At 42.5% G+C, this 15,845-nt stretch overlaps 2 protein-coding genes across 2 annotated transcripts; one reads left to right on the top strand and one right to left on the bottom strand.

Annotated features, from left to right (window-relative positions):
• Positions 1 to 1,831: 1,831 nt before the first annotated feature.
• LOC4342163 (sulfoquinovosyl transferase SQD2) lies at positions 1,832 to 5,710 on the bottom strand. Its single transcript, XM_015791033.3, has 10 exons — positions 5,213 to 5,710; positions 5,052 to 5,122; positions 4,843 to 4,960; positions 4,694 to 4,767; positions 4,245 to 4,300; positions 4,082 to 4,165; positions 3,883 to 3,970; positions 3,641 to 3,718; positions 3,300 to 3,356; positions 1,832 to 2,833 (listed from the first exon to the last, which is right to left on the bottom strand). Exons 1-10 carry the CDS (start codon positions 5,516 to 5,518, stop codon positions 2,326 to 2,328), a joined length of 1,440 nt encoding a protein of 479 aa, XP_015646519.1. The 5' UTR covers positions 5,519 to 5,710; the 3' UTR covers positions 1,832 to 2,325.
• Positions 5,711 to 10,242: 4,532 nt separating this feature from the next.
• On the top strand, positions 10,243 to 11,651 carry LOC4342162 (probable pyridoxal 5'-phosphate synthase subunit PDX1.1). The gene has a single exon (NM_001421951.1). The coding sequence runs from the start codon at positions 10,336 to 10,338 to the stop codon at positions 11,290 to 11,292; it is 957 nt and encodes a 318-aa protein (NP_001408880.1). The 5' UTR covers positions 10,243 to 10,335; the 3' UTR covers positions 11,293 to 11,651.
• The last annotated feature ends 4,194 nt before the right edge of the window (positions 11,652 to 15,845 follow it).

The raw sequence follows: 15,845 nt of genomic DNA, 5'->3' as shown, positions 1-15,845 counted from the left end.
TTAATTCTCAAATCGAAATCACCTTTTATTATAATCAAAATCATCTACTCCCTCTGTCCTATAAATTAAAAGACCTATACATTTCCACATGGCTCCAATACCATACTTTGACCAAAAAAAATGTTCATTATATGTTATCACAACTTCAAAATAGCATCACATTATAGTATTTTGAAATACGGATTTAGTGGTATGAAAAGCATGGCACTAAACACAGATATTACTAGATGATGCTCCCACTTTGCTGCAGGATATGTGTTAGATATTGGAGAAATGATGAAATGATTTAGATTAAAATATTATGAAAATGATTTAAGAATGATGATTTAGTATGTGTATGTTTAGTTTTAGAATTATAGACATAATTACTATATGCTTGCATGTTGAGCTTTGTGTGTTTAATGGGTTGATGTGGCATGCTTGCATATATATTTTAGGAGTGCTAATAAATATTATGCTTGCATGTTGAGCTTTAGGTTTTTGGTGTGTATTAGCTTTATAAAAAGAAGATATTAATGTAATGTTAGCCGAAGGTTATAAGATCGATTTTTCATGTAGTATTCATTTTATTTTTGGATGGATGGAGTTAACTAATAAATAAGGGAAAATTAAAGAAATGCCATTGACAAGCGTCCAATTCTAAGAAATAACATCAATTAGTGTGAGTTTGATTAAATGTTATCGTACAAGCGACTTTGTTCTAGATATATCATCGTCGTTAGGGTTCCATCCACCCAACGCCATATAATGCATTGTTATCCTATAGCATTTAATAAAGGGCTGCTAATGGAACCCGGGACAAACTTGCATGTACAATAGCATTTCATAGAACTTGGACTTGTCGATGGTGTTTCTAAGAATGGGGAATTTAAGTATTTTCCAATATCGCATTTGTCACTTATCCAAATGCCCCTATTAGATTTGTCTTTATTTTTTTTGCCCTATAAGGTGATGGCTTCTTAACTATTTGCCATTTTTGCTAGCATGGCATGCCAACGTGGCTTGCAATTCTAAAATGCAGAGTAGGCCTCTCCCCTTCACTTTAGCTTTCTCCTCATCCTCCAGCTCGTCGACGGGGAGGAGCTGGCTCCCAGTCTGGCATCCCTCCCTACCTCCCTCCAAGCCCGGCGCCGGTGAGCTCCCGCGCGCACGCCTCTCTCCACGAGCTCCCTACCTCCCTCCAAGCCTGACGCCAGCTAAGCTCCCTCCATGCCCGACATCCCACAAGCTCTGGCGGCGGGCGTGTGGTGACGACGGACAATCCTCTCTCCATGTCCGGTGTCCCGCGAGCTCCAGCGGCCCTTCCCTCGGTGGCCGGGGATCTCGAGGAGCCTCCTGGTCACGCCATCACCAAGCACCCGCGCTGCCGCCGAAAGGAGGGTCGCCGTCAACCGCCGAGGATCGACGAAGGCGAGGACGGCGGGGCTGGCTGGGCCAAAGGAGAGAGGAAGGGGAGAGTTTGTGAGACTGATTAGTGGGCCCCACATCGATATTTACAATGGTTCGCCACGTAGGCAAAAGTGGCAAATAATTAAGAAGCCATCACTTTACAAGGGAAAAAAAAAGACAAATCTAATAAGGGCATTTGGATAAGTGGCAAATGCAATAGTGGCAAATAGTTAAATTCCCCTCTAAGAATTGAACATTTGTCAATATTATTTCTTGGATTTTCTCAACAAATAATACCTGGCCAGTGTTTGTAAGCGCTTTAGTTATTTATCTTTTTTTTTATCAAAAACAAAATGGTAAGAAGGAAGGCAAAAATAATAGCTCATAGATGGATAACCGTTCACAAAAGTGGAACGGGAAGGTTATGAAAATAAATAGAAGATTTAATAGGATTTCATTTTTTTGTGTATTCTATAGTGATGAAAAAATATCCTGTAGAATTTAACAATTACAAAGTTCCTCCCATTCAAACATCCACTAGAGGGTGTTTACAATCCCTAAATACAACAATCAACAATGAAGCAAGCAAGGTGGAATACCACTGCGATTTACAATATATGGCTGGAGGCACAAACGCCACCTAAAAACCTATGCTTTGCTTTTCATATAATTATCATTCACAAATTCACAGGTTGATATTTCGTCAGTATTGTAGGAACACTCTTGTGTTGAAGGCAAGCAAAGACAGCATATTGAACGGTGCCTTACACATTATGTTCAATGAACTTCGCCTCACCTTCCTTCATCCGATATGCTTGAGCTTACATATTCTCACATCACAGGGGCACATTAACAAGTTTATATATCTGACTAAAATTTGATCGACCTGCTTCCAACTGACAGAATCGAGCATCATGATTCATGAATATGATGAATTTATGATTGATTCATGGTGGAAGGTGCAGGTGTAGGCCTGAACAGCCTCCGGGACACCCACTGGATGGGTCTCAATAGCTGTGCCCTCTTCTTGCGCCAGAACCAAATCGCGGCACTGTACTGCTCGTTCCGAATTTTCCTCGTAGCTGCTCTCCAATCAAACTTCTCCATCTCCTTTCTGGCAGCCTTCCGCATTGTCTCTCTCAACTCTTCGCATGTCAAGAGACGTTCGATCTTGCTAACACAGTCATCAACATCTCCTGGTGTGTACAGAAAGCTGGTCTTACCCTCCTGATCCTCTGGTATAATATCAGGTATTCCTCCAGCACGAGCTGCAACTACGGGAACTCCTGATGACATAGCCTCCAACACAACAAAACCAAGCGTTTCTGACTCAGAAGGCATCACAAACACATCCCCACTGGCATAGGCCTGCGATAGCTCTTCTCCTTGTAATGTACCAGTGAACACTGCAGGCATTCCCGTGAACATCAGTTGGAGTTCAGCCCTGCACAGAAAATAGCCAAGACCAACTCACATATCCAGTGCACAAATAAACAATCATGAGAAAATACAAGTTCACCTTGTGCATTTCATTTGCTAGTTTAAATTCACTTTTCCTACTTGGGGATGATAAGAGCATATGGCCAGCCCCCCTAGTTTTTTTTATACAAAACTAGTACAACATTTGGAACCTCACAAGAATGTTTCCTCTAGTGAGTATCATGTTTGGTTGCCTTTTTTGAGGGGCTAAACTGTGCCAAGAACACCTTTTCTGAGGTGGAGAAATGATGACCAGACTGTGCTACAATTGGGCAAGAATATGAATCTATAAAAGGTATGGCAATGTGTTACAAAGTGTGGTACACCACAGCTGTGGAAAGAACCGAATGGTAGCCATGAGAGATCATATTGCCTAACTCGAGTGTTGCAATGAAACAACACCCCTAACTACATGGTTCTGCAATACTCACCTGAATGGCCCATCACCAACAAATGCGATTCTTGATCCTGGAAGTCGGTCCATGACCCTAAGAAAAATAGAAATGAAGTGAACAGTGAATGATGCTAAATAAATACAGGATATAGCTCAGGAGAAGAATCAACAACAGATATCAGCAGAAAGCAAAAGTATGCCAACAAAATATTGTGGCCAAAAAAAACCGTGAGAAGTTAGGGAATGTTTCTACAATATGCACTGTAGAAATCAGACACAATTGGGCCATGAGAAGTTAGTAAATATTTCCAAAAATACCTCGCAGTGTGCACTGCAGCATTTTTAAAAAATCAGACAAAATTCACAGCATGAGCTCACCTCTTAAGAAAGTCTAAGCTTTTCTCAACTCCCAAACGACCAACATACAGTATAAGCGGTTTTTCTGGTTCACCGTTACTGATAGAGGAAAAGGGAAAGTATAAGCATGCTGTTAGACAGGGAATATAATTGCTCATTTCAAAATATTCTCTACATAATGAATGAGGCAACAACCAGTAGCAATTTAGCACCATTGCATCTGTACTGCAAAAAGGCAACTGAGCACAGAGGAGATTACATACGTTAGCCTTGCACGCATTTCGTCATTACGGAAACGGGGATGGAAGCTTTCTGAATCAACACCCTTGTTCCAAAGGCGTATCTTATTGGCTGGAAATATGACCCATCATAATAAATTGGTAATAGCAAAAGAAGGTGAAACTATGTCAGAATAAGATGGTAAAGGTAAAAAAAAACAAAACTATGTATAGCCATGACAACCTGCTGTAACACGGGCAGCTTGAAGATCCTTGCCGATAGCAACTGATGGTACCAGTGTGAGATCCGCAGCTCGGTGCAAGAATTCTTTGGGGAGTGAGAAATGCATCAGTTGGCTAGTATTAATGTAAAGGTGTATCCGCATAGGACATGGCTGGAAGCTTACTTATAATCAACCACATAGGCTTCACCAGCCAGCTGAATGTATATCTCGGTATATAACTGCCATTGGTTATGAAGAATCAGTTTGCTATGTGGATAAAGCCGTAATTTCATAGGACTTAAACCAGCCATCAACGGATTTTTTTTCCTAGGAGCCCAGAATCGTGTTTCCACTGATGTTACTGAAGATAAAGAATAAATTTCTGAATTATTCAAGTACTGAACTGAAGTTTTTTTCTTTCCTTTTCACCTTTCAAATTGATGCTTTGGTAGTGAGTAAAAAAGAGCACGGCTAAAATTTTCAAGCCTTATGCAGAATTTTCACATGAGAGGAAGCAGCAAGTATGCCATCATGAAGCAGCTGATGGCAGTGACTTGGGAGAGACCCTTCAATGCTGATATTGCACTGATTGTCGTAAACTTTGCCTTCTAGTATTAGCTCAGGAAACTCACATTGGAACATGGGTGTGGTACGACATTACTAGAGGGACGCAGAGCAACTTTGCAATTATTAGGGCACCGAATACCTGTTTTGGGGAAACAAAAGCGGTAAGTGGCATATTAAAACTCAAAGTGTTGATGTAGTAGAAATTTTGTGCTACCATTATTCCAGGGGAAGAGGCGTGAATGATGTCAGGCTTAAATCTAGCAACTTCTCCGATAATCCGAGGACTTAGGGCTAGTGAAAGTGGAACCTTCTGGTACCACGGGCAGGGGAAGCTGGAATCAATCAAATAAGACATGTCAGCAAAAATGCTGCTGTCGGCGGACTGTCAACAATGGCGTCCATATATTATTATATTAATACTACCTCCATGATCCGATTAGCTTTGCTCCGTAGAATTCTTGAGGTACGCCCTCATGCGTGGTAATCACAATGACCTGTGGAAGCGAAACCGACCAGGATAGGATAGTGAAGGAATGGAGAAGGGGGAAAAAAATTCCAAAATCCAAAGCCGGCGAAAAGCTTACCTCATCACCCATCTCCCGAAGATACTTGATGAAGTTCAGGAAGCGGTTCTTGTAGCCGGAGACGTATGCGAACGGGGAGGGCTCCACGAAGAGGGCGATGCGGCGGGGCCTCGAGTCGAGGGAGGCCGACGAGGCGTCGGCGTCGGTATCCGCAGGGTACGACTCCGATGGAAGGCAGAGGGGCTTTTGGGGGTGGCGGCGGTGCAGGCGGAGAGGGTACGGATTGAGCGCGGGCGTCGCGACGGCAGCACGCGACAACAACGGCGGCGGCGGCGGCAAGAGGATGGAGGTGTTCCATGCCGCCATATTAGGAGAGCGGCGCCGGCGGTGGGGGAGGGCGGCGCCCGGAGTAGGGGGCGTGGGAGAAGGGCGCCGATGGCCGGATTGAGGAGAGGATGGGAAGGAGGGGGGCGGCTGCTTGGGAGCTCGCCGGCCAGTGCCACGGAGGAGGAAGCGGTGGCGGCGAGGCTAGGCTAGGACGAGCTATCCGGGAGAATCATTCACCTCCTCCAAATTGAACTCACATAAAAAGCATATTCGCTTCTCTTCACTTGCAGATGCTCCGTCGTCTGATGATGCCCCGCCGGGAACGTACGTTCAATTTACTCTGGATTAATTCCAGCAAATAAAAAAAACGACTAGTTTTCAATTGTACTTATTATTTTACAATAATTGGCTTACATGTATACTATGTTTTTTTCAATTATATCTTACATTAATTGGGCAACTCCCTTAATTTTTTTCAATTTTCTTTCGTCTTACTTTTTCTATAATGAAAATGAATTACATCTTCGTCCTTTATCCGTGGACACAACCAAAAAGTCTCGGAAGTAAATAGAAATAAATTAAAAAGAAAGTAAATTTTAGAAAACTGCAACTATAGTGACAAACTATCAGTTTGTTGCAACATTAGTGATCTATTTCAGTTTGCTGCAATAATAGCGTGGAAAATTATCACAAAACTGCAACTTTTACGTGATATGCTACTACATGACAATTGTAGCAGCATATCACGTACTGTAGCAGCATATCACGTAAAAGTTACAGTTTTATGATAACTTCCCATGCTATTGTTGCAACAAACTAAAATAGATAACTAATTTGTAGCAAATTGATAGTTTTATCACTATAATTTCAGTTTTCTGAAATTTACTCTTAGAAAAAAAACATGCATGATAGGAAAAACTCCTAATTTATGCCAATAAAATAATCAAACGTTTCTAAAATCACATAGATTCTAGAACAAAATTCTATACGTACTACGCTATCTAAACTAAAATAAAAATTACTTGGTTACCAATTTCAGGTGTGTAACATCGTTGCATATAGTATCATATTGTTCCTTGAAAAGTATCATATACATCAAGAGTGAAGTCAGTTCGAACATATGAAGATAACCTGTATAAAGTTAGAGATTTTTTTATGGTTAAAAACTACCTCATTATTGCAATGCCAGATTATCCAGCATTATACAAAAATTACTCAAAGCAATATATTACTAGAGTATTAGCGAAACTCTTAGGCTGTGTTCGGGAATTCACCTCCCGCGCACGCAAACGGAGTGGCACATTTTATTATGATTAACTAAGCATTTATTATTTTTTTAAAAAAATAGATTAATATGATTTTTAAAGTAACTTTCATTTAGAAAAATTTTATAAAAAACATAACCGTGTAGTATTTTGAAAAGCGTATGCGTGAAAAATGAAAGAGATGAGTTGGGAAAGTTGAGGAAAGAGCTCAGTCTTAAGTGAAAGGGAGAGAGAGTAGACTAGAGCTAAGGAAATCGTCTTCATGACAGGTACTGTCATCTCATTATCCAGTTGCAGCCAATGAGCATCACCCCCTGAGCTCAAACGGTGACACCCAAACCAACAGGAGCCACCAGCACTCGGCACTCTCTATTGCTGTCTACGTACGTACTACGTACGTACACTTACCAAGCAAAGGCCCAAATTGAATGAATTGGTCTACAGACATAGTACTAGGAGGATGGAATAAATTCATATTAGGTCCCTCGTCTTGACACTGAGTTTAAAATTCATTCCTGAACCGCAGTACCATATATAACATATCTCTCAATTTATAAAACCGGTGTACCCAAAATGTCAGGGCAACATAGTACCCGGTTTTGGTTGACGTGGAGGCTAAGTTAGCGTGGGACTAGGGCAGGACTAGGGCTGTCAAAAAAGCTCGAGGCTCACAAGCTGCTCGAGCTCGACTCGTCCTAGGCTCGATTCGAGCTCGGCTCGAGCTCCAAATAAGCCGAGCCTGAGCCTGTCCCAAAGCTCGCGAGCTTTGTCGAGCCGAGCTCGAGCTTCTAACGAGTCTAGTAATATATGATTTTTTGTTGTTATTTAATAAATTGGGAGATCAAATATGTTATTTGTATGTCTTGTATTGGCATTATATATTTATTTTTTTCCTCTTCTACTAATATGATGAACCCTAAATTAATTATTTTTAAAAGATTATCCTTTGAAATATACATTGTTCTAATTAAAAATCAAGCTCGGTAGTCGAGCTCGAGCTTGATCGAGCTCGAACCGAACCTGTTTGAAAGCTCGAACATTTTATAGGCTCGGCTCGAGCTTGTATCGAGCTCGAGCCTAGGCAGGCGAGCTCGCTCGAGTTCGGCTCATTGACAGCCCTACATGGGACCGACATGTTAGGCTAATTCAGTCTAAATAAATAAATAAATAATGGTGGACCCTACGTATCGATGACACATCCTCTCCTTCTCCCTTTCTTTGTGTCTCTCTACCTTTTTCTCAACAGCGTCGGAGGCTGGGGATGAGATGGGATGGTTGTCTAGGAACGAGAGAAAGGCATCGACGGCGAGGGAGTGGGCACTGTGTGTGGCACGCAGGAGCATAGGATGTAGGTGTTGGCGTCGATGGAGGAGAGATGACCATGTCTACCAGATATGGATATTCTCCTAATATCTATGGAGTATTAGGAGGTCAACAGTGGGCCGAGAGTAGTTGTTTGTGGTATTGTCTGCCTATCTATGATTTTTTAATTTTTAATTTTGTGTATTAAAATATTTAAAAAATAATTTTTGTTTCATAGTTTTACAAATGCACACCCCTAGTGCCCTTTGTGACCCAAGAGAGCCTTTTATGCGGTGGCACATGGCGTTGACACATCCTAACAACCTCCGCGCAATTATTTTATATGCGACCCCTTTACCGCCCTCCCAAACAACTGTAATGGGGTCGCTATAAAATAACTATGGTTGTTACCGTCCTCCGAAAGCCTACAAGGCGCGTCTACAAAATATCATAGGTAACCATTTTACAGGGGGCTCTTTGCAGGCAAGCCTTTATAGAAGGGGACAGCAAGAGGCATAGTCATGAGAAATTACAATACCCCAATAGGCATGTGTCACATTATAAAAACAGACTCCTAAATAACGACAGGGGTATAGATTTGTAAAGCTTTATTTTTTTAAAAGTATTTCAATAAATAAGTGAATAAAATAAAACATTTTAAAAAATTCATATCCATAAATACTCCACTCGTCCTATAAAATATAAATATGGTACCTGATATGATATATTCTAGTGATATGAATTTGGATAAATTTATATTTGAATTCACATTTCTATAATATGTTATATCTTATATTAAATTTATTTTCCGTGGGATTTCGACGCTCTTTGATTAGACTTATAAGCTAAAAAGTCTAAAGCCTAAATAAACAAGCAGCTTTTTCGTTTGTTTTTTTAAGCCATAAGCCACTCTAACACTACTCCCTCCAGTTTCATTTTAATTGACATTTTGGACAATGACACGGTCTACAAAATGTACTTTTGACCTTATTTTTCTATTATAATATACACAATAAATAAATGCATGTTTACTTTTATTATAGTATTTTGAAAGATAAATCTATATATGTTGTTATAGTTTCTTTAAACTAAATATTTTTGAAGTTATTAATGGTTAAAGTTATTAAAGTTTGACCTCAACCTTGTTCAAAATATCAATTATTATAGAACCAGAGGGAGTATTAAGCTAAAAGCTAGGTTGGAGAAGCTTTTTTTTGGCTTATATGAGGTAGATGTATAACTCCAACACTAGACTTAGGTCATTAATTCCACTGGTTTATAAATCATATAAGCTAATAAACTGATTTAAAATTGTAAGACAATAAATCTAAGCCTAGATTAGAAGAGTAGGAGGAGGGAAGGATGGTTGGTGGAATGAGGGGAACCAAGCGTCCGGACCTGGCGACCTGCGGCAGGGCGTCGCCGGCGGTGGACAACCAGGAGATAGAGAGCGGACGTAGCCGTCGTCCTAGTCACTCACTCACTCATCACGCTTTCGATCATCCGCTTTTCTTTTTTTTATCATAATATAGAATGCGCCATTCCATGTGAATTTGAGCAAACCAAGGTGAAATTGGATTTTTGCTTCCTAGCAGCCCTGCTACTGGATACTTCCTCCGTCCCAAAATATAAGCATTTTTAAGATTAGCATAGGTATTAAGAAAGTAGGTGAGAATAATTGAAGAAGGTGTGTGATTTATTGAAAAAAGAAAGTAGGTGAAAAAGAATAGTTGTGATTGGTTGAGAGGAGAAGATAGGTAGAAAAATAGTTTCATTTTAGGACAAAGTACTGTGCTAGAAATAGCTATATTTTAGGATGGAGGTAGTCCGAAGTACTCGTACTTCTCTTCTTGTCATCTTGACCGTCCGTCCGCCCTTCCTCGAACGGCGTTTACTAAAAGATCTGCTGCTGCTGCTTGGTGAGGTAGGAGGGCCCCCCACAGACAGTATGTTGTCGTCGGCACCAGCCTGAATAAATAAAAATAAATAAATAAGTAGTGAAGAGCCCAGTACCAGTAGTAGAGCAGTGGGAGTATTGGGCTAGTGGCACTGCCAAAGCCCACGGCGGTGAGAGGAGAAGCAAAGGCGGAATTGTCCTTTGTTGTGGTGTGGTGGTGGGCATCTGGACCGTTCGTCCCACCCCGACCGCCATCCATCCATCGGTGGATATAATAAGAGGAGAGGGGAGAGCGAGGCAGCACCACACCCCTACCGCCCACTCCCCCGGCCGCCGCCGCATCTGCGCTCTTAGGGCCTCTCCTTCCCCATCCCCAAATTTCCCCTCCGGCCATGGCCACCGACGGCACAGGCGTCGTCACCGTCTACGGCTCCGGCACCAACGGTGCCGCCTTGCTCGAGCCCTCCAACCACAAGTCCGCCACCTTCTCCGTCAAGGTGGGCCTCGCCCAGATGCTGCGCGGCGGCGTCATCATGGACGTCGTCACCCCCGAACAGGCGCGCATCGCCGAGGAGGCCGGTGCCTGCGCCGTCATGGCCCTCGAGCGCGTCCCCGCCGACATCCGCGCCCAGGGCGGCGTCGCCCGCATGTCCGACCCTGGCCTCATCCGCGACATCAAGCGCGCCGTCACCATCCCCGTCATGGCCAAGGCCCGCATCGGCCACTTCGTCGAGGCCCAGATCCTCGAGGCCATCGGCGTCGACTACGTCGACGAGAGCGAGGTCCTCACCCTCGCCGACGACGCCCACCACATCAACAAGCACAACTTCCGCGTCCCCTTCGTCTGCGGCTGCCGCGACCTCGGCGAGGCCCTCCGCCGCATCCGCGAGGGCGCCGCCATGATCCGCACCAAGGGCGAGGCCGGCACCGGCAACGTCGTCGAGGCCGTCCGCCACGTCCGCTCCGTCATGGGCGACATCCGCGCGCTCCGCAACATGGACGACGACGAGGTCTTCTCCTACGCCAAGCGCATCGCCGCGCCCTACGACCTTGTCATGCAGACCAAGCAGCTGGGCCGTCTACCAGTCGTTCAGTTTGCGGCCGGCGGTGTGGCCACCCCCGCCGACGCTGCCCTCATGATGCAGCTCGGCTGCGACGGCGTCTTCGTCGGCTCCGGCATCTTCAAGAGCGGCGACCCCGCGCGCCGCGCCCGCGCCATCGTGCAGGCCGTCACCCACTACAGCGACCCCAAGATCTTGGCGGAGGTCAGCAGCGGGCTCGGCGAGGCCATGGTTGGCATCAACCTCTCCGATCCTAAGGTGGAGCGCTTCGCCGCCCGCTCCGAGTAGCCCATCCATCATCATTCATATCCGCCTTATCCTTCTTTCGCTATATATATATGCTCCTTCCTTCGATTAAGTAATAATTACATCTACTATCATCGTCGTGATAAGAAGAAAATGAATTAGACACCAGCCAGCCAGGACTTTGTTGGCTTGGCTCACTTCCCTTCCCTTCCCTTCTTGGTGATGATGTAACATGGAACAGCACATGTATCGATTAGGAGCATGTATTGTTATTTTTGCTAATTGCTGTGGACTGGATCCATTTCTATGGAAACTGTCATACTTCCCGTTCTGTTGGTACCCATGGCCACTTTTACCTACTCGTACTTATTACTCTTCTTTCCTATGGTTAAAACTTAAAAGCACAAGATTCTTTTTTTCCTGTGGCTAAAATTCACCAAGCATGTGTGCTCGTCAAATTGTGGATCGGAGAAAAAAATGTTCCTGCATTTTTTCAAAAGTTATTACTCTTTGAATTTTGGTCACAGGCTTTATCTATTCATGCGTCATTTTATAATGTTAATACTCTTGAATGGCTATCTCACACGAAATTATAGCTTAAAGGTCAAAATCATGAATTTTTTAGTTCTAAGATTGATATTCATGATTTTTGTGCTTTATGAGAGCAAGGTCAATAACTAGCGCAGCTAATACTAAAAGCTAGTATGTACAGTAGTAGGCTGCACTCCATTAGTTTTTCATTTTCTAATCGTACTTTACTAGATCAGTCCATCATGTGATTGGGTGGTATTAGGTTGGCTCCACAAAATGTGTGAAAAGCTACGCTGTAGCCGGGCGGTAAAATAAGCGTCGTCTTATTTCTCTCTCTCTCGAGTTCTCTCTCCTCCACATAGGAATTAAATGATGTGGCATATTTTGGAGCCTCAGCTTATTGTACCTGCTCTGATGCTATTGTTAACACCTAATCACTAGGAGTTAACACCTAATCACTAGAAAAATATTCCTGCACCATTTTCTATATGTTAGAAAAATATTCCTGCACCATTTTCTATATGTTAATGCGTATTAATTTTCATCCAAAGCTATAACTCACGAAATTATTTCTTGAACCATTTCTCCTAAGACTATTTAATATTCACAAATATTTTGTTTGATTGGTCTCGAGGCTAATACTTGCGAAATTTTAGGTTAGAACAAATATTATTCTTTTCAAAGGCTAATAATCATGAATTTTTGTGGAAGGATATAACTTAAGCCAATCCTGACTATGAACCTTCATTGGATTGGCTATGAACCTTCATTGGTAGGATTAGGTTTTTTATGGGACGGAGGGGGTATGAAATTGCTATAGCTCGAGGGCTAAATTTATGAGATCATGCGCAACTAGTTAAAATTTGTGACCGACAAAGAAAATCATGTGTTTTCTCTAAATATTTTGTCATAATATTAATATTCACAAACTTAATGCGTAAAGATTCTAATGCTAATGCTAATACTAGTAAAATTTTGGACGTGAGGAAAAAGTTCATTCAATTTTTTAAAAGTTAATACTCGCAGGTTTCAGTCCTATAACTCAATTTTCTAGCTTGAAGACAGAATTTTTTATCCTGATGTGAATATTCACTAACTTTGTGCGCAACAATCCCTATTATATATCCTATATAGTTGGAAGCAAAAGATATGCATTGAGTTGCATCATATAAAAAATAGTAGCCTTTGGATCTCTGTCATACTTTGATCTCAACCATCCATATATCATGTGCATCTACAACCAACATATTGTAGTTATTGCAAAAAGCTCAGCATGCAACCACGTCACCTATAAAAATAATAGCCATTGGATCACTCTCATACTTGATACATGCATTGATGTGTCATGTACAATTGCAATTCCAAATCAACTACTATAGAGCGCAAAATATTGTTCTTTTAAGTACAATTGCAATTCCAAATCAACTACTATAGAGCGCAAAATATTGTTCTTTTAAGCGTTATGAGTACTCGATTTACAAAATTGTTTTCTTGGAGATTCTGTGTATATATATAAAGTTCATCCCCACTAATTCACTCTTCTCTCATTAACCCACATCACCTCAATTCTTTCTAGCCCTTAGATGATTGATCTATGGTCCAAATTATCAAGATGTGGATGGCAGCGAATGGTGCGAAGGTAGCCCCCTTGACGTGCCTGTGGATGGGCCCTAGTCAGATCAGTTGGTGGTGAGTGGCGACACACAGGGGACTGAGAGGGTGACATGCACTACCCCACTCCGGTGATGCTCTTGGCGACGTTGAGGCCCCTTCACCTTGTTCTCCTCAGGTCATGTACAATGCAGTGCCATGTGCCTGTAGTTTCAAGTTCCAGCTAGTTCAGATGCCATGCCGAAGGTTTGGAGTGATCTTGTAGGGTGGCAGAGGAGCCTGTAGAGGTAACAATGGTTTATGGTGGTTCTAGGAGAGAAGCAAGAGGAAAAAGCCGCCGATGGCAGGACATGCCCATCTCCGCATCCCGCCGCCCCTGCAACCTGCCATTGCTGCACGAGGTCGGTTCCGACGAGCATGAGGCTAGATCCGGTGAGCTTGAGGCCCATGAGCTTGCACAGCCCATGCCTCGTCGGGGTGGGAGCCCATCATGACGGCGGGAAGGGAGCAACGTCTGAAGAAGGATATGTGGCATAAGCTCGATCTCGTTGGTGGAGAGGGGAGAGAGCTCAAGCTTGTCGCTGAAGAGGGGACATAACTCAATCTTGTCACCGGAGAGAAGGTAAGGAGTTGGTGGCAAGGGGCTGGGAGCCTAGGAAGGCCGACGGGGATCGGAGGCTGGTGCCGAGCCAACGATGTCATCGACTTGGTGGGGTGAGAGGAGAAACTGAAAGGGGAAAGTTAAGAGAGAAAAATATACTTAGATTTGATAGCTAACAGGTGGGGTCATAGGTTGAGATGTAATTATTTCAATGACTCTGGTGTACTCGATTAACACTCACGTGTTTTATTCAAAGACTAGACCTCATGAAAATATAGCCATAATGCGAAAATCACAAATTTTTTTGTTGTAATTGGAATATTCACAAACTTTGTGTGCAACTATCCCGATGGTAATACTAGTGGAATTTCAGGTGGAGGAAAATTTCTTGCGCTTTTTTTTCCTGAAAGGTTAAGACTAACTATTGATGCTTTTTTGTGGTCAACACAAGATCACCTAACGATTTGCGGTGTAATCAACTGGGTCACCAAAATCATTAGATCAAAATCAGCTAGCGGAACCGATTTCGAGATTAATTCACTTATGCGGAATCAAGCGACTAATTTACAAGCAAATTAGCAAAGAAAATAAATATCGTACTAACGTGACGACGAACGACTAGTTTCCAAGCAAACTAGCAAAGGATAACCTCGCTTTCATGGAGAAGCACGACCGTTTTTCAGCGTAAAACAATAATGATTAACTAAATTCTAGGGTTGCCAGAATTCAGCTATGAAAGCGAAATAGAAAAGAACTGAAAAGTAAAGAAAACTAATAGTAGATTGATAATTGTTCGGGGTTCTCCATCTAATCAGCCATGCGCTATATATACATAGCAGTCTGGTCTTCGGTGTCCTATCCAAATAATAGGAATATTATCATATCTGTAAAATACGTTGCCTACTGCGTGAAGATCTCCCTGGCGGTTTTTTGGTCTTCATCCTGGATGCAGTTTTACCAATCCGGTTGTGTTCTCTGCACAAATTCCAGACCATGTCTTCTGCTACTTTCTCGTTGTCCCGTGCGGTCAGATGTAACCAACACAATTCGTCGTCAACCACCACTGCCGCTCCGGCCGCATATAATCAACTGCACACAGCTGCATTCCATCTACTTGCATCTCCATCAAGGCATCAACTCCAGGCAAGGCATCTACTGCACCTCTGCATGCACAACACTGATGCGCTCCATCTCCGAGCAGAGTCAACTGCTGCAATAACCTAGTGATTTGCACACACAATCTTCCAGTACATTACTGATTCCTGCACCCACACCCACACCACTCAAAAATACACCAGCTATTTGAAATAATCTGGCCTACTCAAATAAAACTAACTATTTACCAAATCATGATACAAACACTAACATGCTTTATCTGAAGGCTATAACACATGAAAATATAGCCAGAGTGCAAAAATCATGAAATTTTTTTGTCATAACGTTAATATTCATAAACTTCGTGCGCAACGATCTCAATGCTAATAATAGTAACTTTTTTGGTTGAGGGAAGAATTCATGCTTTTTTTTCAAAGGTTCACTCACGGGTTTTAACCGAAGGCTATAACTAATGAAAATGTAGCCTGAAGCCAACAAATAATTTAAACTTTTCTCGTAATGTTAATGTGCACAAGCGCCATGCGCAGCGATCCCGATGCTAATACTAGTGAACTTTTTGTCTAGGGAAAAAATTCATGTGTTTTTTTCAAAGGATAACACTCACGGGTTTTAGTCCATGGCTATAACTCACAAAAATACATCATGAAGGCAAAAGATCATGAAAACTTTTGTCGTAATGTTAATGTGCAGTTGTGCACTAACTTGTTGCACAATGATCCTGATGCAATAAAACATG

The sequence above is a fragment of the Oryza sativa genome, chromosome 7, assembly GCF_034140825.1.
Source record: "Oryza sativa Japonica Group chromosome 7, ASM3414082v1".
NCBI lineage: Eukaryota > Viridiplantae > Streptophyta > Magnoliopsida > Poales > Poaceae > Oryza > Oryza sativa.
Note: the sequence above shows the minus strand (reverse complement) of the source record. Positions and strands in the feature narration are given on the sequence as shown.